Source organism: Ictalurus punctatus, chromosome 9 (genome assembly GCF_001660625.3).
Source record: "Ictalurus punctatus breed USDA103 chromosome 9, Coco_2.0, whole genome shotgun sequence".
Lineage (NCBI taxonomy): Eukaryota > Metazoa > Chordata > Actinopteri > Siluriformes > Ictaluridae > Ictalurus > Ictalurus punctatus.
Window position 1 is genome coordinate 2,832,501 of NC_030424.2, and position 23,815 is coordinate 2,856,315.

General features: G+C 47.5%; 1 protein-coding gene across 7 annotated transcripts in view; it reads right to left on the reverse strand.

Annotated features, from left to right (window-relative positions):
- foxn3 (forkhead box N3) overlaps nucleotides 1-23,815 on the reverse strand; it is an 82,485-nt gene that overhangs the window by 42,617 nt on the left and 16,053 nt on the right. For 3 of the 7 annotated variants that reach the window (XR_008397061.1, XM_017476180.3, XM_017476183.3), the window contains exons 2-3: nucleotides 13,441-14,003; nucleotides 1,060-1,196 (exon numbers count right to left, since the gene is read on the reverse strand). Coding sequence is in view for 6 of the 7 variants with exons in the window: in XM_017476180.3 (XP_017331669.1) it covers nucleotides 1,060-1,196; nucleotides 13,441-13,989 (686 nt within the window). In the remaining variant the exon portion in view is untranslated. Of the gene's footprint in view, nucleotides 1-1,059; nucleotides 1,197-13,440; nucleotides 14,004-14,157; nucleotides 14,458-20,328; nucleotides 20,784-23,815 lie in introns of those variants that run through there. The other 4 variants (XM_047157481.2, XM_047157480.2, XM_017476181.3 and 1 more) reach the window with 4 other exon arrangements.

A 23,815-nucleotide genomic window follows, 5' to 3' on the forward strand; every position in this document is an offset into this window, starting at 1 on the left:
CACCTAGCTCTTAGCTTCATTCAGACATTTTTATTTAGCCAGTTTTCAAGGCTTGGTAATGGAGGTGTTTGGTAGTGGTTTGAATTTTTGTTTTTTTTCCCACAGTATGATAACCTAGCTGAAAAAAAAAATCACAGTCATCACAAGATCAGGGTATCAATCGACCGTTTAAAAAACGCTGTGGGGAAAATTCAAGGGAAAAAAACCGACTTCGTACAACAGCCTCCTCGCACAGTCTTGTTGTATACAGTATATGGCGAATATTTCCGAACATGTATCCGGATATGTTTCTGGAGAACGTTTGTAGTCCTTTCGACGGGATAATTTTGCATGGGATAAGCGATCTCTGTATAAATTAGAGATGGGCGTGTCTTCACAAAGTACACATGCTCATCACGCAAAATAAATAAACGCTTTGTCGAGCCTTTTATTATAAGCGCTTGTTGTAGGGGGCGTGGCTACGTACGTTGCGCTACGTTGAACGTTAGTAGATCACATGACCATGACATATACGTAGACTGTAGCTGCGTTCACGCCATGTCGTGATTGCCATAATTATGTTATATCCGCGTCCTCGTAATTACAACTAGGGCGTTTCGGAGAGCTCCGACTTGTACCGCCTGACCGCTTTTTCGGCATTTTGCCTTCTCTAATGCTCTATACGCAGGTCTTGGCGGTATTCCTGAGGCGTACGTCGTTTTTTGCATGTCCAGATATATTTCCAAAAATGATGCTTTGGAAACACGACGGTTCAAACGTCGGGTGAACCGGATGGAAATGAACGCACTGTGGGATTTACGGTAAAGCGATTATTCCGTCTCGCACGCGTGAGTAGGTAGGGGCGTACCGACACGTTCGCTCGATGTAAATGAAATGAAGCGGCTCAGAAACCCGGCGCCGGGCACGTCTCTCCGAGATCTACGCCTGCACATGCCGGCGCTAACGGAACCTGTTAGCACACCTGAGAGAGTATGAGAGCGAGAGCGAGCGAGAGAGAGAGAGAGACAGAGAGGGGAGAGAGGTGTGAGGATCGATATCTCTGGCAAGGCACTTGCTTACCTTTGATATGCCTGAGGAGAGGTGGGAGGCGTGGTGAACACTTGGGAGTAGGGATGATAAGGCGTCTTCTTCAGTGCCTGGATGAGATTGTGTCTGTATTCCGGGTCTATGCACCACAGGGAACCCTTCCCGATACTCTGCACAGAGGAAGACAGAACAGTTCAAACGCGATCCGTCAGTACAAACTTACCACTACAGGCAGGACTTGTAAAGAGACTAAAGACTCGCGAGGAGAGGAATATCTGGTCAAGCGTTCTGCTTCATTTTTTCTCTCTCTCCGTACACTCAATAACGTCTAGAGCACTTATAGAAATCAAAGAAGCGCTCTCAGTCTGATCTGTAATGTTTATTTTTCTTTACGCATTCGTCTACCGGGCTTAAATGCGTTTCAAACTTAGACGGTTTAATAATTGAACTAGAGGTAAAAGAGTAGAGCACAGCTTCCCAAACGACCCCACACTGTACGATGTTAAACAGACTGATGGGCTCTGTTGATACTCTCCGCTGTCTTCTTGATTGCCGTCATGATCTTCGTCTCGAATCTAAAAGTCCGTCCGGTATTTTCTAACCTAGTGAACCCAGAAGACTGGTACTCACAGCAGGCATTCTGGTAGGTTCAAAGGCTGCATGAGGGATTTGTTTTTTAAATTTCATACGCTAGAATTTCAAGCACGACGCGAGTTTGTTTAGTGGCGATAGATGTACGGGGGAAATTTTGTCTGTTTTATTTTTTATTGCGAATTCTTACAATTCTGAGTCACTGATCAGAAGGTCGGGGGTTCAAGCACCAGCACCGCCAAGCTGCTACTCTTGAGCCCTTGAGCAAGGCCCTTAACGCTGACCTTGCACTCTGACCCCAACCTCCTAACATGCTGGGATATGCAAAGAAAAAAGGAATTTCGCCGTGCCGTGATGTAACGTATACGTGTAACTAGATATTCATAGTTATATTAGCGGTTTCTAATTTCTAATAATTTCACGACCCACAGTTATCTGCCTGGTATAAAAATCTGCAGTTTATCTGGTGATCGTTTACGTTTACAAGCCGTTACAAACAGTATATTTGAACGAGGTCCGAAATAAAGAAACCGCTTTACGCTCCTGATAAATAAAAAGGAAGCAAAACACGCTAGTCCGTAAAACATGCGCTTTTTACTCTTCACATTAAAACCGAAAGCCACGTTAAAACTATGCGTCTTTGCGAAAACCTTCGTTTTTAGAAGTCCGTAAACGCAAATGCAGCGAGTAGAGATGGCACGATACGACTATTTCTTTTCCGGAAGCATCGATAAAAAAATAAAATAAAAAAAAAACAACTACTAAGCTTTAAAATGTTTTCATTTTAACCGAAGCTAATCTCTTTCACGAACAAATCACGTACGGTGTAAAGACAACAAATAGTACAAAGTGTAAAGTATAAATCTAATCAAATCGAAGCTTTCGGATCAGCGCCACGTCTAGTGGTGACTGTTTACGTTTATGCTATAGGATAAAACTTCTGTTCTGTTGGCGCAGCAGCTGGCTGCTGGTTATTATCGTGACTAATGCAGCGTGAAGACCCGACTCATAAAGAAAAACAAAACAAAACACACAATCGAGTACGATGTGCTGACTGCAGCTTTAATAGCCGTACAGCCCTTCACTCCGGCGTCCGACAGACAGACAGACAGGCAGGCAGACAGACAGGCAGGCAGACAGACAGCACTCACAGCGTCATGTGATCGGCGGTGGATGGCACTGAATCAGAGAAATGTCAAATCAAACACGGCAGAGCGGAAATTCTCCATTATGTCGAATCGGTTAATGGTTTGCGCTCGAGGAAAGTTCAGGATGATTCGACATCGCATACCCCTGAGCACTAAAAGAAAATAAATAAATAAATAAATTAAAAAAAAAAAAAAATGGAAATGAGTTCTCTGTCACTGACCCAACCTTGGCCTCCAAAACTGGAGAAAAATGAAACGGCTAATGCAAAAAAAAAAAAAAAAAAAGCAATAACCAAATATCAGCTCACCATACAAAATACAACATGCTAAATAGGCTGAAATGTGTGTGTGTGTGTGTGTGTGTGTGCGTATATGCAGCCTGTTTATCACACTCAGCACTTTCTAAAAGGAGCCGGAGAAGATGCACTTGAGAGAGATTTGTTTTGTTGTTCTGATCTGAGAAGAAGAAGAAGAAGAAGAAACGGTGGAGAGAGTGCTGCTCTGATGTGGACCCTGTGAGGACGAGCCTGGGAAAGGTCATGCGCCTTATCGATTGTGGGGGAAAATCGTGAGGTCCGACTCGTGACTGCGCCGATAACGGCGCGGGAGGATTATGACGTATCTCTTCCGGCCACTTACGAACGCTTTCCAAAAAAAAAAAAAACCATGACGCTGGATCACGTGAAGTCTTTATGATATTAGCGTAATTGATCCGCTGTCAGAAATTTCCCAAGGCTGTACAAGCACCAGGATCTAAATCGGTGCTAGCAGAGAGAAGGAAATCTGTGTTTAATAAAATATTACACGGAAGATAAATGTTGGAAGTAAATACAGAGATTTAAGGCTATGCGGTGGGGGCGGGGAGTTGGGGGGAGGTGGGGGGGTGGATGAGACTCCATGATAAGCCTAGACAGCGCTTAATATTACAGCTGTGTAAGAGTCGTGTTTCCTTCCGAAGCGGTAAAAGAGTGTATTTTTAGGTCAAACTCACACTGTCTGCCTAATTAAGCTGTCGACTTCCCATCAGCGTGTTTTAAACCATATCTGGGCTTAATTCAAGAGCACACGACACCATGAAATCCAATCCTGAGACGTGTTATATGGATAAACGGATGTGTGAGCAAACATTCCGATGGATCAGGATGAAGCAAAGGGATTGGGATAGGGGTTAGCACGTTCGCCTCACACCTCTAGGGTCGGGGGTTTGATTCCCATGCCGGCCCTGTGTGTGCGGAGTTTGTGTGTTCTCCCCGTGCTGTGGGGGTTTCCTCGGGGTACTCCGGTTTCCTCCCCCAGTCCAAAGACATGCACGGTAGGCTGATTGGCGTGTCTAAAGTGCCCGTAGCGTATGGAGAGGGGAATCGTTGTTGTCGTCTTTTCTTAAGTGAAGAGACGTATCGTGTCCTATTGTACAGAAAGCTGTATTATCACATGCATCTTTATCTCTGGGTGAAAACTATCAGGATTAAACAAAGACAATCAATTGTAATTACTGAAGGATCATAAATCGAGAGGCGGAGGTGAGGGGGGGGGGGGGGGGGGGAATCTTTTAATCCTTGATTTCTTGAAAGGTTTGATTGCAAAGGTCGAATCCGACCAATAAAACGTCACTGATTTATCTGTTTAAAAAAAAAAAAAGAAAAAAGAAAGGAAAAGAAAAGAAAAACCCCGAAGCAAGGACACGGCCGTCCCAGGAGCGTATGATATTACCGACATCCGAAGCGCCGGATTATTCATATTTTGCCTCCCACAGAAGAGGCTGCACTGCTCTAAATTTCCAAATGTTCAGTAATCAGGAAAAATCAATAGGTTTTAGAGCACTTTCCCTCTTATTTATTTTCATCTCCTGACAGCTGCTTTGTGGATCTGAAGGCTGGCTCGATGGCATGAGTCAATAGAGTCTCCAATCAGAGAGGGGAGGGTGGGGGGTGGAAAAGATAGAGAGAAAGAGAGAGAAAGAGAGAAATACATGGATTACACTGGTTTCCTAGGCAACAGGCGATGGAGGAGTGTATAAAGGCTGTTTGATAATCTTGGCAGAAGGGTCGTTCATTCCGAAGCTCTGAAGACGCCGGACTTCATCAGGGCTAATCCTGTCATCCTCTGTGTCCGCGAGTTTGGTTTTTCCGTAGCGCGTCACTATTCTGTAATTATTCTTTTATTATTTGGCCGTCGTTCGGATATTAGCCTCGGAGACGAAGGCCGTGATGATGCTGTCGCACTCCGCTCTGTCACCCTCGGCGGCCGGCGATCCATCAGATCAATTGGACAGAGCGCTGATTCCCTAAATTAAGTTCATTACAGCCTCCTTGGAAAAGCAATCTATAAGCGCGCCGTAGAGTCGCCCGGTACAAACCGGGATAAATCAAGGGGTCCGAAATAACACCACGGCGAGTTCTCGAAAGCCTCGGGGCCATCGAGCGCTAATGACTAACCGGGGAAATCGGCGCCGTCGTCCCCATCTTGCAACATGTCGTTGTGGCTTAGTGGTTAGCACGTTCGCCTCACACCTCCAGGGTCGGGGGTTCGATTCCCACTGTGGCCCTGTGTGTGCGGAGTTTACGTGTTCTCCCCGTGCTGCGGGGGTTTCCTCCGGGTACTCCGGTTTCCTCCCCCAGTCCAAAGACATGCATGGTAGGCTGATTGGCGTGTCCAAAGTGTCTATAGTGTATGAATGTTAATGTGCACGTGATTGTGCCCTGTCCAGGGTGTACCCCGCCTTGTGCCCCATGCTCCCTGAGATAGACTCCAGGTTCCCCGTGACCCTGAAAAGGAGTAAGCGGTAGAAGATGGATGGATGGTGTCCTAGAGGCGCTTCCAGAATTGAAGAAAAAAAAGATCAACACGGAGCAACAATCAAGAGATTATTTATTTATTTATTTAGCTATTACCTCTTGACCAATCAGATCGCAAGATGATGCGCAAAGAAGAAAATCCGACATGGATGACGACGTGCCGGTGAAAAGCCGTGTTAGTGAGCGAATACGAGAAGATGTATGACTGTCGAGCAGCGACGGTTTCACCGTAAGTAAAAATAATAACAGCACGTGACGTTCACGTGTACCCGACGTGACGTCACGCTTTAAGTGTAACCTCAAATTCTCTTGAATTTCTGAATCCGAAGCTACAGCCAAGACAAACAACCTCCTCATCGCCCGATCTTTCATCCGATTTAATCTAGGAAGCACGCTGGGCGAGATAGTTAGTTCCCTCGGCATGGGCGGTGTCTACATATCTATCTGTGGTGATGTTCGACGACAGGGTCGCTCCCGGACACAGTGTCCTTTGGTGAAGAGCTCTGAGCTCCGAATGATGCGAGACTCCGCTGTGGAGCGCAGGTGTGATCTCGTCAAGGCTGACGATCCGGACGAGTCGGGTTTAGTCGTGGGGTTGTGGGTCGGGGGCGGGGCGACGATCGTTTACAACCTGGGATTCGTTTAATCAGACCGTAAAATGGAAAATTTAAAAAAAAAAATAAGCAGGGAATAAAAACGCTGATATTTAATTACCTGCGGAACGTAATCCTAATTACAGAGGATTCCCTTTCTATGCGGGGACACGAAAGCGAGCGATGACATGATAAACGGAGACGAGGCCTGTGCCGGAAGGACGCCCGGGACGGAGTATGAGTCAGTCAGAGTGAGTGAGCGTGTGTGTGTGTGTGTGTGTGTGTGTGCATGCCTGTAACACAGGGCAGCCAGATCGAGTCCCGCTGAGATGCAGTCCCTCTAAATCACACACTCACAAGCCTCCATGGTCTCGCTTGGCGTGCATGAACCATGTTTGTTCTGACACGCTCGCCGCATGCTGCGATTATACCCAAGCAATATGGCCTCCCCCACGAGCTCAGCATACGGCCCCGAGCCACGAGGAGCCGCTTCCTCCGTCGCGTTTCTGACTCGACTCTGTCAGACGCAGGTCTCCCTGACTCGGGAGTTCACGTGGGGTAGAATTATATACATTTGGGGATGTGTGTGTGTGTGTGTGTGTGTGTGTGTATACTTTATTTTTAAACTGACTGACAAAAATATCACAGAGGATGTACAGGGTAACCCAAATGACCTCGTCATTGCATAACACTCAGTGTGTGTGTTTATGTGTGTGTGTGTGTGTGTGTGTGTGTGTGTGTGTGTGTGTGTGTGGGTGAAGAAGTTATAATGCTGAGTAGAAGGTCTGTGAAAGACCAGCCTAATGACACACCAGCGCTGGTTCTGCTGAGCTAATGCGCTCCGAATCCCCATGACAAAGATAAAAATAAAACAAAGGCGCTTTAGGTGCAGAGCCGGCGAACCCTGATCACTTCCGCCCCTAGAATAAACATATATATATATATATATGTGTGTGTGTGTGTGTGTGTGTGTGTGTTTGATACTAAAAATGTAAAGATAAAAACGATAAGTAAGTAAATAAGTAAAGATAAGATAAAAACGCGTATAGGTCTCGGCGTTCTAAGACTTTTTGTGGTTTTATATTTAAATGTTCGAACGTATTTGAAGCAGTATCGTAAAAACGAAGCGCCAGAAAGGTTCTGTAACGAGACACCATAGAAGAACCCTTTGCTTGATGGATCTTTGACAGTTTCTCGTCGTTACGAGGCGGGGAAATGACGCGGGAGATAAATACCTCGTCTGGTTGTGATTCCCCCCACTATAACGAAATAAAATAATAATAATAATAATAATAATAATAATAATAATAATAATCACAGACCTCACTTCATGGTGCTTTAACCCGTGACCAAAAACGATTCTTTCTACGGCTTTACTTTTTGAAGTGTATAAAATCGTCGTTATTTCCAGCTCCGAATCCTTCGTTTCAGATTCCTCTCTGAACTCCTGGTCTTTAAATCGACACACACACACACACACACACACACACACACTGACAGCTGTGTATTCAGAACCGATATTCACACACGTCTCTTCGTCACATCACGGCCCGGTGTGTCACTCCTCGGATGAGCCGAGTCATGGGCGTAATTGCTCGGTCGTACGTTCCGTCTCGCCGGTATTAGCTGTAATTTTCTCGTCGTCGCTATCCTGACTGTCTAAACTGCGCTGCCCTCAGGAAAGCGTTCCGATTGGCTGGCGCCGGCGCACGGGAATAAACCAGAGATTAAGTGATTTTAAAACGTCTCGGGTCGTGAGAGATTAAGAGGATAAGAGATTCATTCCACAGCAATTTGCAAATTTAAAAACGACAATTATTTATTTATTTCTTTAATTGATCGATTAAAGAACAACACGTCATAGTTTCATCCGCGTACGTTGTACGGACACGGAGCGGCGTGGAACGTGAGGTACACGTCATAAAGGCGTATCAGAAAAAGTTCCTCTGACTGTCACAAAGCGCTCACACTGGAGACTCCTTCCGTAAAACGTTAAATAAACCTCTCCTGAACACCATATCAAAGATCTCTCACACACACACGGGGTGTGTTTTTTTTTAAGCTCGGTTTACGAGGTATGTCCGCCGTACAGGTCCCTGTGAACGATCCGTTACTATAGAAACGATGACGCATCAGAAGGGGCGTGTTAATGTTAACCGGTGATCGATTCCGACCAATCGGAAGCGGGCATTCAACAGCGCTGTGGTGTAAGGCTAGTATTACAAGATGGAATCTGCTTACAATCGAGATGTTTTCACGTTTGAGTTTTGTGAAAGGCTCCAGCGACGTGTTAAAAGTTTCGAAAAAGGAATAAAAGCTTCCCATCCGTTCACGCCGCTTTTGTCCGGAATGATGGAAATATCCGGGTGTGAAATTCCGTCCGTGTCACGCGCTTTTTAATGACCGCCGACGACAAAGAGTAAACAAAATCACTGACTGCTTCCAGCTCATAAAATTTTCAATAAGACCAGGCAGGGTTGTTCTTTTAAAGCTGACAGCGCTCGCGTCCGCGCTCATAACCGGAGCAAAGAGAGCTTTTTATTCCTCTCCTAAAGTAAAAGAGGGTTTTATTAGCCCCGGCTCGGTGACCGACATCAGAGCTGTTCTCACCCTCTCGGTGTCCTTGTAACGTAAATGTATGCTGACCCACCCACCCACACACACACACACACACACACCCCTCCCTTCCATCCATACCGAAACACACACCCATACACACACTCTTTTGAGAGGTTTTAGGCTGCTGTGTTTGAGCTTGTGCAGTGAAACAGGAAGTGGCGGGAAGCTGCTGATACACAGAGACGGAGGAGGAGAAAGCAGAGTGCTGTATTGATCGGGTCAGGCTGCAGCGTCAGCACGTTCAGCCTCGGTGACCCACAGTAACCCACTGGAGCAGTCCAACCAGGGGTACGAGTGGGGGGGGTGGTGGAGTGCGGTGTTCGTTCACTTTGCCCCAACCACTTTTTTTTAACATCTGTCCATGCACATCACAACAGCTGGATAAGCAACGTGCTAGCGAGCATCTGGGCTTTATCCCAAATCACCATAGTGCTCTATATTACAGAGAGAGAGAGAGAGAGAGAGAGAGAGAGAGAGAGAGAGCAGAAAACTGGGACAATGAAAGCGTTAGAGAAACATAGATAGATAGATAGATAGATAGACAGATAGACAGATAGATAGATAGATGGAGAGACACATTCATAAAGAGAGATAGTAAGAGAGAGACTGAATAAGAGATGCAATGATTCTCTAAGGGAGACACGCAATGACAAAGAGAGAGAGAGACTGAAATAAAGAGGCAGAAAGAGAGACTCAATGAGAGAGAGAGAGAGAGAGAGAGAGAGAGAGAAAGGGAGAGAGAAAGCGACAGAGACAGAGGGAGAGAAGAACTCGGTGAGAGAGAGAGAAAGACTCTCTATGAGAGAAACAAAGAGAGACAGAGACAGTCTCAAAGAGAGAGAGACAGAAAGGAAGACTCAATAAGAGAAAAAGAGACGAGAGAGAGAGAGAGAGAGAGAGAGAGAGAGAGAGAGAGAGAGAGAGACCCCATGAGAGAATGAACAGAAAACTGGGACGATGAAAGAGTTTGAGAAACAGGGATAGACAGACAGACAGACGGACAGATAGATAGATAGATAGATAGATAGATAGATAGGTAGATAGATAGATAGATAGATAGGTAGATAGATAGATGGATAGATGGAGGGCTGCTGAGAGACACAGTCAGAAAGAGAGATAGACTGAATAAGAATGACAGAGATTCTCCAAGAGAAACACACAATAAGAGAGAGAGACTGAAATAAAGAGACAGAGAGACTCAATGAGAGAGAGAGAGAGAGAGAGAGAGAGAGAGAGAGAGAGAGAGAGAGAGAGAGAGAGAGACTCAGCAAGAGAGAATAGTTGAAAGACAAAACAGGGCAATGTGTGCGAGAGAGAGAGTGAGGGAGACAGTCACAGCGAGAGGGGATGAAGAGAACAGACAGAGAGAAACAACGAAAGAAAGCAATGGAACGAAAAGCAGAGAGAGACATACGTCATGAGAGATCAAGTGAGAAACAAGGAACGAGACGAGAGGATGAGTGAGAGATGAGTCAGAGAAAGTCTGACAGACAGACGGACAGACAGAGAGAGAGAGAGAGAGAGAGAGAAAGAGTTCATCATTCATCCATCTTCAGTAAGCGCTGTATCCTGGAACAGGGTGGAGGTGGATCTGGAGTCTACCCCAGGAATAGTGAGGGTGAGGTGGGAATGGGACGGGGCGCTGTTCCGTCACTCTCACTCGCTGAGAAAAAGACATGTACAGTGTAGACAGCGAGAGAGAAAAGTATAAACGAGAGAAAAGTGAGAAAGAAAGAGCGAGAGAGCGAGAGACAGGGAGAGAGTCTGGGAGTGCGCAGGCCTTTTTTCCTCCATTATGTCGAACACGCACCTCTTTAAATAATTCAGCGGAAGTGAAGAGAGCGCTGTAGCTGACAAGCAGCGTGTCAACAGCGCAGGTGGAGCGGCGAGCTCGCGTTCTACCATCCACACCACCACCCGGCCTCCACCTGCGCTCATCCAACCTCTGTTACCGTGGCAACCGCAACAACAGGGGAAACCGTACATTAATCAGACAGGTTGTCAGAGGCCGCCGCATAAGAATAAACACACACACACACACACACACACACACACACACACACACACAGAGTTGCCTGCAGGTGAGTGTGTCTTTGCGAGGGTCTGATCCGCCCATAAATACCTCCGAACTCTGGTGCCAAGTTCACACTGTGTGTTCATAACATATCCATGGAAACGCGCGACGGAGGCCAGCACATCACACACACACACACACACCCACACCAGCTATTCAACGCAACATCCAGATGTAACGAGAACGGCAGAAAAACAGTGGCAAACGCCCATGAAAGACTGTTAAAGATGAAAAAGGTGGCGTGTCTCTCGATCCCGTCTCATCTCTGAGGAAACTAATTAGGCGCCGTTCCTCGGCAAACCCTGGAGACCTGCGCCGCCGTCGAATGTTTACTTATTTACTCCTTTATTTTGCTTCTTTAATTTGCCTCTCGCTGCTTCAATATGGAGCGCGGTGCATGAATACATAACACATCCGCCGTGGATGTGGAATTAAAACCGATTTAGTCTGGCGCGTTAATTAAGTAGGCCAATGAGGCCATGCAAATGAAAGGCAGAGCTGAAATTAATAGACGTGACCTCCTAAATGTTTTTTTTTTTTTTAAAAAAACGTGCTTTTCCAACACACGTTCGCTTTTACCGTGACGAAATACACACGGTAGGAGCCTGTTATCAAGGAGCACGAACACATACACGAACAAATAAATAAATAAATAAAACAACGTGAGGACGTCATAAACGTACCAGTGGAGTTACTCCGTAGGATCGGAAAACATTCGCGGTAACCAATCAGCAGTGAGCTGTCCTGCTAGCCCCGCCCCTGATCGTGCTAGCCCCGCCCCTAAACACCGTTCGATTCTGTCGAACCTCGGGGAGCGAAAGCACGATTTCACTTTTCCAGATCCAGAAGTTCAGAAACTTTGCGCAGTGAGGAAAAAAAGGAACCGACTCCGACTCGGTACAGAATGAGGAACGCGGCGGTATGTAGATGACTCTGCTGCGTTCACGTGTTATCGTGAACGGCGCGTCTGAAGCGGTTTATATCTAATCAGTCAACGTGCGGGTACCGACATCAGCTCCGAGACACAAGCACGAAACACACCGCCGATCCTCGACAGATTCAAAAAATCAAAAGAATGACGAGGACCGGGAGAAGCGATTCTCAAAGACGTAAGTAAATACGTCAATAAAAGCTTCAAAGAAAAGCGTCGGAATGAATACATGAAGAAATCGATCGTAGCGGCCCCTTTAAAATAAGCTTCGCTTGTGCTGCGCTCAACAAAAACCTTCACAGATCATAAATCATAGTAAATCAATCAATTCATTCATTCATGAAGAAAACGCAGATCCTGAAAAGATCCTAAAAAATTCAAATGAGTTAACAAACGCGGATAAGAAAAGAAAAGAAGAGAAAAAAAACCAAACAGAAAATAAAAAATAAAAAGACCACATCGTAATGAAACACACAGCCTAAAAAAATAAATAAATAAAGATACTAAAGAACATTACTGAAAAAAAAACAAAAAAAAAACACGGACCTTTAAAAAAAAAATTTATTTAAAAAAAGAAAAAAACGCCACAGTTTATCAAAAATAAAAAAAGATCCACAGATATCCTAAAAAAGTGGACGGTGTTTAATACCTCCTCTATCGGTTAATGTCACGCTATTGTGGTCAGAGGTGTGTGTGTGGCAGTGAGAGGGTTAACTGAATGACACAGATCCAGGTTGGTGTGTGTGTGTGTGTGTGATGGGAGAGGGGCTGAGGCTTCCAGCCCACCCAGCTGCCTTAACATGACTGCTCCATTACCACTGGATTAGCACTCCACACACACACACACACACACACACACACACACATGGATGTATGCATGCATTCTCACATGCATGAACATGCACGAGCACACTCGCAGCAGTTTCTCTGTTGCTACAGCAACAGCTTACTTTCCATGTCAACTGCAAAGCTGTTTCTATGGCGACGTATACACACACACATACACACACACACACACACACACACGCACATTTAAAAAAAATTATTTGCGCCACAGCCGCAGACCAGATGGCAGTGTGAGAGTCACGCAGATCGGCTTTACTGTTCCGACTGGCAAACAGACAGACAGTCACACACACACACACACACACATATATACACACACACAGAGTAGAGACATGCTGATCTGATCATATTTTCACACTGGTTTGGGAAGACAAATCCTTCCCGTTATTTTTGTGCTCAGAGATGAAGTCGGCTGCGCAGGCGTGGGCGGGGCTTCGCAACAGTGGGTGTGAACTTCACGATCCGTCGGGTATTTCCCAACCTGTGCCGAGAGGGGCGTGGCCGACGTAGCTACTGAACGTGGATCAGAGCGTTAAGCGCAAAACATCCGCGTCGTATAACGACGTCTCTGCGCGTCACGTGACGGTGTTTTATGTCGTATTGGGGAGGGTGATGATATGAAAGGGAAACGTTTCTTAAACGGGAATAAAAAGCGCGAATAGTTGATATGGAAGTATTTTCACTAGGAGCGAGCTGGACGCCTGCAGCGTGGTTGTTAAATAAAGTGCCTGCCAGGCCACTGGGCTTTTCCTCCCTCCCGCGCCGCCCTGAAAGATTGATGTGCCGTGTCCGGTGCGAGATGTGAGCGCTCCCTTACCTGACTCCTGTCTTTGTCCACTTTCTTAAAACACTTATTGAGCGAGAGGTTGTGCCTGACTGAGTTCTTCCAGCCGGTCGGGGCGTTGGCGAAATACGGGAAGTGCTCGAGGATCCAGTTGTAGATGTCCTTGACGGGCAGCCTCTTGGAGGGCGCGTCCTCGATGGCCATGAAGATGAGGCAGCTGAAGGAGTACGGCGGCTTGCAGTTGGGGTTGTGCTTGGCGTCGTAGGCGAGGTCGGAGGTGGCCGGGGAGGGAGGCGGGTCGTCGTCGGGCTCCTGCACGGGGCTCACGCTCCTTAGCACCGGGTCGCCGAAGCTCGTCAGCAGGTTCTTGCTCTCGTGCAGCCAGTTCAGGTTGGTCAGCTCTTCGTCCTCGGCGCCCGACTTCTCCAGCTTGATGGCCGGCACGGGCAGCGCCAGCTCCAGTTCGTCGTCTTCGCACAGCGCCCGAGTGATCGAGCTCACCTGGTACAGCTGGCTCAAGCCGCTCGCCACGCTCACCCCGGAAGCTTCCGGCTTCTTGCTGGGAGGCATGACCGGACCCATTTAGACCAAGGCTCCTGCGGGGGGAGACAGAAAACATCTTTCATTAACATCCCTCAATTTCACTCAAATACACCGTCTACCCTGCTCCGTACATTTTCATCCGTCATTAACGGCATTAACAGTCTCCTTCCTAAGTTTGACCAAAAGTATGTGCACCCCTGACCATACGTGCTTCTTGAACATCTCATTGTCATTCCGACGTATTCCCACCGTCGCCGCTATAATGCGCTCGACTCTTCTGCGAAGGCTTTCCGCTAGATTCTGTCGCGTGGCTCCGTTCCGGATCCGTGTTCGTTCGGCCACGAGGTTGAAATCGGGCTCTGACGTTGGGATGGCGAGGAGGCTCCGCTTCCAGTTCCAGTTCGTGCAGGACGCTCACGGTTCTTCCGACCTGAACGCACCACGTCTTCCTGGAGCTCGCTTCGTGCACGTCGTGTCGTGCTGGAACAGGTTCGGGCTTCTTCGTCCCTGGGAAGGGAAACTGTATATCTAGCGCACAAAGACATTCTATACAATTATGTGATTCAGACTTTGTGGCAGCGGTTTGAGGAAGAACCGCGCGTGGGTGTGATGATCAGGTGTCTACAAACGTGTCTACAAACATCACCTGTGAGTTAGATGCTAAACAGATCCACTTAACCAGCTGGGAGATCAGTGTAGCTTCACGTTTTATATATATATATATATATATATATATATATATATATATATATATATATAATATAAGAAATATCCAGCGTCCTACACGGCAATCTGAAAAGATCATTTAACAGAAACTCAAAACTACTGCTCTCAAAAAAAAAACAACAAAAAAAAACATCCAGCATCAACATCAGAAGCACCCAAATCTGCTCTAACATCTGTGTCCACATTTTCGTAAAATCAAAAGAATTTAATAAGCGAAACAAACGTTTGTGTGTGTGTGTGTGTGTGTGTGTGTAAATTGGGAACACTTTTCAGCGTCTTTGCTTGTTAGCAGGTCCACATCCATTTTTAAACACGATCGCAAAGCGTTTAAAAGAACGTTTTCTTCTGTAGGCAGGGCTTAATGAGGAGAGCTGGCAGAGTGAACACACACACACACACACACACACACACACACTGCTGAGGAGATTTATGGATTGATAATAGAGTCAGTGCGCATGACTGAGATTCCGGTGTGCTCACGTTACGAGAGGGGCGGTGTGAACCGGAGAGGACTTCCTGTCTGAAGAACGAAACACGGCCTGGGAAACAAGCACGTGCTCACGTATGCTCACATGCTCACCATTCCACTCTCAGTTCAGGAATGTGTAGAATGCTAGCATGTTTGTCAGACGCTGGTTCTACGTTCAAACACACACACACACACACCTTTCAGTTATGCCACTGAAGTGACACACACGCTGTAAAATGCTCAAACGCACATTCATTCAGTCGTCTCCGGGATCGCGTCCGATCCGGAGTCACGTCAGATCCCCGGAACGCCGGGTGCGGCGTGGGAATACACCCTGGACGAGACGCCGGTCCATCACAGAGCACGGCGAACGCACACGCGTCGATATTCTCCACACAAACTCGCATTTAAAGTTGAGCGAGACTTTTAAGCACATCAGGGTTTTCCCGTTAAACTACCAGGAGCCGAGTCGGCGAGTCCGGACCTGCGTCGCTCTCGCTCTCATAGCTGCACACACCGTGGGGCTCTAACTTTCACTTCTCTTACCGAAGAAATCGCTCGTGGGAAGGGATAAACCTTTCCGCCTCACGCCGTTATCGGGAAATATCGGAAAAGCGGAATTACCGTCCTGGTCCGCGCGTAACAGCACATCCTGAAGTGTTTTATTCCTCTTACACCACAGCAACCGGCCCACGAGTCCGGCTTTTCATCCGTCACGTATAAACATATCGCGCTTTTTATCCGTTCACAGCTAGAATTAGTGTCGTCCAACGTCCACGAAACGAGTTCTCACTCACGTTATACCGGAGATAAACGACTACCGGCCTCTCTTTGTTCACTGTATTAAAGTTAAAAAGACAACGACAAAAACAACAACAACAACAGACGCAGTTCGTCAAAGAAGTGTAAAAGACGTCATTTCTGACACTGGAGACTCCTTCCACGAGTGTTGAACGAGCATCTCCTTACAGAAATCCGACGACTACACGTGCGTCTTTTTAAACGGCTTGTTTGTTTGTTTGTTGTCTTGAGTCGCGGCTTGTCACGTTATCAAGAGGGGAAAAAAGGGCGTAAAAACGTCTCTGACACTGGAGACTCCTTCCATGGATGTTCATTAAACCGGTCCTCGCTTCGAGGAAACCCCGCCCCCCCATCCATTCCGATGTTTACACGCACGTATCAGTTCGTCCGTTTACGACGAGTCGCTTTGAACGGGCCGTCACTATAGAAACGAGATCAATCGGCATCTTATGCATATCCGATCGTCATTTGCGTACGGGGTCTGTCACGGGAGCGCTCCCGGATCGGTCCGGAGAAACGTCTTTTAAAGACGTGAAACAGCACCGTGTTACGTCAGGGCTTTAAGAACACTAATAGTTTGCTCGTTCGTCGGCGGCGGTGGCTCCGCCTTTAAGCGGCGTCTCGTGAATCCACGTCTGACCCCGCGGGGCTGTTTTATCGCAGCGTTATCGCTGAGATCCATTTCCGTGCCGCGCGTCCGGGTCCTCGGGGCCGCCGGCGACGGGAATTCAATTGAATCGGCAGCGGCGTGATAAGAATACGCCGGCGGGACGAGTCCGTAACCCTCTAAACCCTGTGTGGCGGTGTCACGGTGATCGGGCTATCTTAAACGCCTCACGTGCCTCTCTTTCTCCCTTCGCCTGTCTCTCTTTGATAGGATTAATCGGTTAACGTGCGCGTTTGCGACGTCAGATGAAGAGATAAAAACCCATTACGACTCGACAATCGCTTCATAAAGGACGTATTTCCAAACATCGATTCTCTATTGACGTGAAAATGAGCGCTCGCTCTCCTGAAGCCACCGAGCTGACAATCTGTAAAACGTTTCTCTCGCTTCTCTCTCCTTCTTCTTTTTTTTTTTTCCTCTCTCTCTTCGGAAACGCTCTTAAGAGCTTCGGCAGTTCGGAGAGCAAAACAAACTTTATTCGGCTTCGTTACGACGAGACCGGAGCGCGAAACGTAAACACTGGAATCATTCATGCAAAAAATCAATGCACTGCATCTTTCCAATGAGGAGCGCTGATGTAGCTTCGCCTGAGGGTGGGGAGCTGCGGTCCCATGAGTCTCTGCACCGAACATTATATTACAACTGACAGGAAAGTAATTTAATTGTGCGGTTGCTATGGAGACACAGGGCTCTGTTTGGGCTTAATTTACTGCCAACTGCATTCCAAGAGACTTCACGCATCATTCTTGACCAAATTTCCCTCTCTGAAGAAGAAGAAGAAGAAAAACACTGCGCTGATGACACTTCACGTTTGCTGTATGTGATAGCGTTTATAGATGCTGCGACACTGTGTGTGTGTGTGTGTGTGTGTTTGCCGGGACGGGTGTTAATCTAGGTGATGAGGCTCAACAGGAAATCGAGCTCTGTCATTAGGAAGGGCCGAGACTGCGTGGAGGCAGTGAAGGAGGAAGCAGCATGGTGGCCAGATTGCTGCCATTATGAACATCTCCTTTCATCTCCTCCGTGATGGAGTGAGTGACAAAGAACGCCGCGGCTCGCTCGCTCAGACGCCGCCGAAGATCAAGTGCACTGAAAAGACGAGTGCTTCAAGAAGGTCTTTCAGCGCGCGAGGCTCTCTAATAACACTTTACCCCGCCTGAGAAAATCGACTCGGCGCGTCACGGCATCGTGGGTATTTCCGACGAATGCACAACGGCGCAATTAACACGAGTGCGATTATCCCCGCTGCTTTTAGTCGTCGTTTTATTCGTTTAATCTGTGCTGTTTCATCTCCTAATTAATCACTTTGTTCTTGTGTTTATTCTCTTGTAGTAAACAAAGCCCGTCCTATTGTCACGACTCGTGTCGGAACACTGATAACAATTCCAATTACTACTTTTCATAACGAGCGAAAAACCACGGCGTTATGAGCGCGTGCACCGATTAAAGCTGCAGTCAGTGATTTCGAGGCATTGAGCTTAAAGGTATCTGGACGCCCCCCAAAACACACACACACACACACTGCTACTCAAGCGAAAACGAGATCTATATACAAGAGGCGGAGCTTTGTCTATCTATCTATCTATCTATCTATCTATCTATCTACAGGCAACATGCGAGAGAGTACATTGTACAGAGAGCCTTGTTCTGATTGGTTAGACGTCCGCGGTTCACATCACAGAGCTCCTCCTCCAAGCGGACCTTTTATTAAAGCCGTGAGCAGAAATTTGGCGACTTATAAATAAAGACCGCGCCTTTAAGGCATTCTCATACCGATACGTGACGAAGTGCGAAGACGCGTCCGGGTGCTCCGATACCTTTTATCCTTGGAGAAAGTGCTAGACGTGTCGATTTGGGGGAGGGGGCGGGGGCAAAAACAGTCTCTGTTACAGTAACCAATGACGTTTCTAGCAGTCGTAGCTAGCACGGGCGAAGTAACTAGCCCGGCTTGCGCTGTAGATTCGAAGAGAAGTCTGAAAGCGGCCTACGAGATACAATTCCGAGACGCCGGTACCTCGTGACCGTCCGGATCATTCGAAACCGGATCACAACGATCCGGCCTGCCGTGGAAGGACCGCACCGACGTCGCGCGACGTTATTTACCGCCGTCGCGCTTCCACGGTTAATTCGGTATACAGAGCGTGTAGATGGCGACGAAAAGGCCCAGGGCCGGCCAGCACGCGACACGGGAGCGCGCCGAATTCGAGAGTGGATAATTAAGCGTGACGTTCTGTTAGCAGCCCAAACACCATCTGCCTCCCCTAAAACATTTGTTTGTGCTGAAGTCTGAGGTCTGTGTCGGGATTGGGCGGTGGGGGGTGTGGGGTGGTGGTGATGGGGGGGAGGGGGGGCTGATTATCAGGATATTAATTAACACACTTTTGGAGTTAAATCCACTCTCACAGCTGAGCCACGCAGCTTCGCCGTGTAACACGTATCTAATCATCTACGCACGCTTTTTAATAATCAAAGCGCGTTCGTATGAATTATGCAGACGTGACGATTAGAGGATCAGCCTTAGGTGTCTGCGATATTTTATTCAGCGGTGAGTGCACGCCTGGCGGAAAAGAAAAAGAAAAAGAAAAGAGAAGTAACTAAGAAAGCTTGTCGCTTGCTATCCATGTCTGCCAAAAAAACCAACCCGCAGAGTTCTTATACAAGCGAGATATTTAGAGAATCATCTCAGAAGTGCGTGCCGTCCACGGGCCGAGCCCTTTCCTCGCGGTGACATTTACCGAATCCCATCGATTTGCCCTCTTCCTGCCTGAAAGATGCTCCGTCCGCGTACGGAGTGCGACATCGCGTCTCCGTTTCGGATTTTCGGCCGTTTTTTAAAAAAATATTCGTCAACGAGAGTTAAGGAAGATGGAGGACTTTTAGCGAGCGTGTCTTTATAGCGTGTGCTGGCGGAACGACTGAGACGCCGACTGGGGATTAGGACCGGATACGCAGCGAAAACCAACAACCTCGTATCCCGGCTCAGAGATTTAATATGAGGAATAAAACACACGGTGTTGTTCCGGTACGCGGAGATAATCCACACCCTGACGTGTTTTCGTTTTTGGACGTGTTCTACATCCAAACAAAAACAAGAAACGAATAAAATGCAAGCTTGTCATGTTAGCACAAACCGCAAAAAAAAAAAAAAAAAAAAAAAAAAGCATGACGACGTCTCGGACACCCCTGACACTGGGGACTCCTTCCTTAAATGTCGATTATACTTCTCCTTACTTCAAGTAAACGTCACCGAGACAACGTTCATACGCGTTTTTTTTTTTTTAATCCGTTAACGAGAAGCGTCCGCTGTGAATGAGCTGTTACTATCGAGACGAACGACCGTATTACTGTCAGAGAAGACGGATCGACACCTCCCGACCAATCAGAAGGGAGGATTCAGCACCACTGTCGTATAAGCTGGCGCGAATGAATCATCTGGGTCAGTTTAGAATCAGCACAAAGTGTCTCGGCGGCATTTTGTACTGTTTCTCCCTTTGTTCAGAGTGAAGTTAAGAATGTTTTCCAGTGGGGGTTTTTTTTCTCTCTCTCTGTCTCTAGCAAGTAAACTTGGCCAGGGGAAAGCAGGCTGAAGATGTGGCCGTGGCTGAATAAACACACACAGGAATGCAGAGTGACGCAAACTTCAACGCTGCGCTGAGATCTCCTTACATTAACCCGAAAGACGTTAACGAAGAGAGAGAGAGAGAGAGAGACTCACGGAGAAGGACGAAGCTCTGTACCTGCTCTGCGGAGGCTCTCATGAGGCTCGATCCTTCCCTCTGCTCTATCAGGACGCCGTTTAAAAGCAGAGGAACGGCTTCTTGTTTTTCACGCTCTTCAGCAAGCCTCGACTCATCCGCCTGGTGTTTACCTGCGAGAGCCGAGGCTGAGGGTGTGACCTGTTCGGAACCCTCCTTCAACGGGTGTCACATGTCACACGCCTCAGTAACTCGAGTCACGAGTGCCGGCTTCTCGGCCGTTTCGGGAGACCGGCGGGGTTCTGTGCACCGCTGCGACTAGCAGCCGTGATGTCAGAGAAAGACAAACGCAGGAAAGACGCAGGACTCGGGACTCTTTGTGGGGCCCGTGCTGAAACCCGGAGGCTCTTTCTCTGCTCGTGTCACTAGCTTTTGTTCTGCGATACTAACTACACTTCCTTCTGCTTCCTGTCTGGAAAAGAAAAAAAAAACAAAACATAGCTATCAAAAGGCCCAGGCGTGGCCTCGGCTCCTGACTGAAAACTGCATCCGATCAGACGTTAGGACAGGACGCAGAGGTCAAAGGTTACGTACATGTGTACTTTCGGCTAATGAAATCCGTCGATATCAGTGCTCCGTGGACGTCGAGAGAATGCAGCACTAACGATGCGTCTTTCGAGGGCTCTGGCTCGTTCGAACGACAACTGAATTAAAAAGAATATATACGCAGGGTATATAAGATGATATCCGATCTACCCCGGGGATCAGATCGGTAGCATCTCTACTTAAAGCTCGCTGGCACCGGTGTCGCAAAAACATCTCATCGATAAAGAGGAAGCGTTTCTATTGTTTATTAATTCATTCATCTTCAGGAACCGGTTCAAGAGTTCAAACGCTACCTGCTGCCGAGATCAACACGTTCTGGCCAATCGCAATCCAGAATCGCTCGGCGCCGTGGTATAAACGTTAAGAATTAAGTGAAGGCGGGCGTTAGTGAGCTTCCCTCTGCGTCTACACGTCAGGATTAAACCGCTGACGTTGTCCCGGTGAAAAGCCCCGAGCACGTCGGACTCGGAACGGACAGGAGAGCGAGAGCAAATCGCATCAGAACGACTGAATGAGAGGAAGTCACTACGTCTGTTTCTGTTTCTTCTCTCGCGCTCTCTCGCTCAGATGCGAAAGGCTGGTGAGTAAGAGTTTCCACAGCTGTAGGTTGGGTTGCAGGAGGTTGGTGTGTGCGGAGATGATTTACGACCTGTCTTTTGATTAATCTGCTGAAGTGTATTTAATCACGCCAGAAAACCTGCCCACATCCAGCAGTAATCCCCCCGTATCCACTCAGTGTCTCCAAATACAGCAACATGACAACATGCAACACGTATGTCCTCCCTCCCTCCCTCTCTCTCTCTCTCTCTCTCTCTCTGTTCATCTCTCTCAGCCTGTCTGTCTCTCTTTAAGTCTCTTGACAGTCTCGCTCTCTTTTCAATTCGGCAGCGCTTTATTGCCAAAGCAAGTACATAAATGAATGAATTGTCTGTCTGTCTGTCTGTCTGTCTGTCTCGCTCTCCCTCCGTGTCTCTCTCCCTGTCTCTCTGCAACTCTCTCTCTGTCTGTCTCTGTCTACCTCTCGGTCTTTCTCTCCCTTTGTGTCACTCTGTCTCTCTCTCTCTCTCTCATTCCCTCAGTCGGTCTGTCTCTGTCTCTTTTTGTTTCTCTCTCTGTCTCTCTCTCTCTGTCTATCTTTCCGTCTCTCTGTAACTCTCTCTGTGTCTTTATCTCTCTGTGTGTCTTCCTCCCTCCGTTCATCTCTCTCAGCCTGTCTGTCCGCCACTCTTGAAGTCTCTTGACAGTCTCGCTCTCTTTTCAATTCGGCAGCGCTTTATTGCCAAAGCAAGTAAATAAATTAACGAATCGTCTCTGTCTGTCTGTCTCGCTCTCCCTCCGGGTCTCTCTCCCTGTCTCCCTTTCTCTCTCTCTCTGTCTGTCAGTCTGTCTTGCTCTGTTCCTCGCTCGGCGTCACTCTTTGCTTGCCGTCTCTCTCTTCGTCTTTCTTCCTGCCTCTCTCTGTGGCTTTCTCTCCCTTTGTGTCTCTCTATCAGTCTGTATGTCTCTCGCTCTCATTCCCTCACTCTGTCTGTCTCCGTCTCATCTCTCCCTTGCTGTCTCTCTGTAACTCTGTGTCTTTATCTCTCTCTGTGTCTCTCTGTCTGTCAGTCCGTCTCTCTCTCTCTCTCTCTCTCTCTCTCTCTCTCTCTCTCTCTCTCTCTCTCTCTCTCCAGTCACGAGACGTAGGAGTGGATTGTTGGGAATTGTAATTCCGAGTGGATCCGTGAGTGTAATACCGTGAGTTATCTATCCGACTCTCTGTGACCCGGGCGCCCCGAGCGCTACGTGTTTTTTCGAGCGGCGTCTCATTTCTCTCGATCTGAATGAGGTGAGAAGGGACGGTGGTTTAAAGCGAACACAGCTGGGGACGAGGGCTCGGCATAAAAGTGCTTCCCTTTTATCTCGCCCCGCTTCTCCACACTCCCCGGGCCCTCGATTCCCCAGACCCAGACGCCACGACGGCCCCGGCGCTCGGATAACTCCCCCAAAACGTTCACGCTCGTCTTCGCAAAAAAAAAAAAAAAAAAACTGAAAGCATTTATATTCGTCTTTCAAACCTAGTCTAGGTTAATGATCAGAGCGACCATGAGCGGCTTAAACGTGAAACGCTTCTACACGTTAACTCTCCAAAGCCATATTTTAGCCAGGATCCCAGACCAAGCCTTCCTTGAAAGCAAGCCGGTGCGATTGAGCTGACATAAACGGAAACCCGTCTGGATTTTTATCCATTAATAGTAGCAGCAGGGCGTGAAATAGACGGGGGAAAAAAAAAGACACTTTGGTGCTTAATCTTATCGTAATGTTGCGTAATCATACGTAGGAACATGACATGACGCTCACGCTATGTAATCTGAGACTAGCGAGTGTTTATATCTGCCTCGATGTAACAGAGAACGGGAACTAACTTGTTTCACAACTGTTTCACAACATTAAATGAAACTATAAATGGATAAAAAAAAAAGTACGATGTGTTATTTTTCATTAATAATCGGCGCCATTAGTAATCGCTGTGGTATAAGAAGAATAGAACACTCTGGGGCGTGCTTTTATAGGTAAGAGGTTACACTCGGCTTCATCGCACCATCCCGTCGTTGATTAATCTCCTATAACAGCACGCCCCCGGGTGTGTTATTCCTTCCGTAAAGGGAGGCGATATCAGCTAACACTCAGAGCTCATTTCTACTAACGAGAAACGTCACGTTTATGTTTGTGGTATTGACGCTTGGGCGAGCGAAGACCAGAGTCTAGTGGGATAAACGTGGACCAGAAACGAGCGACTGATGAGCTACGGAGTTCATTTCCTTCCCGGCGGGTTAGCATTGCTAATCTTCAGGACATGAAGAACTTCAGCCCTCACCATGTGGACGGTGAATATCTGGCCAGGTCTCTGAGCGTTTTAAT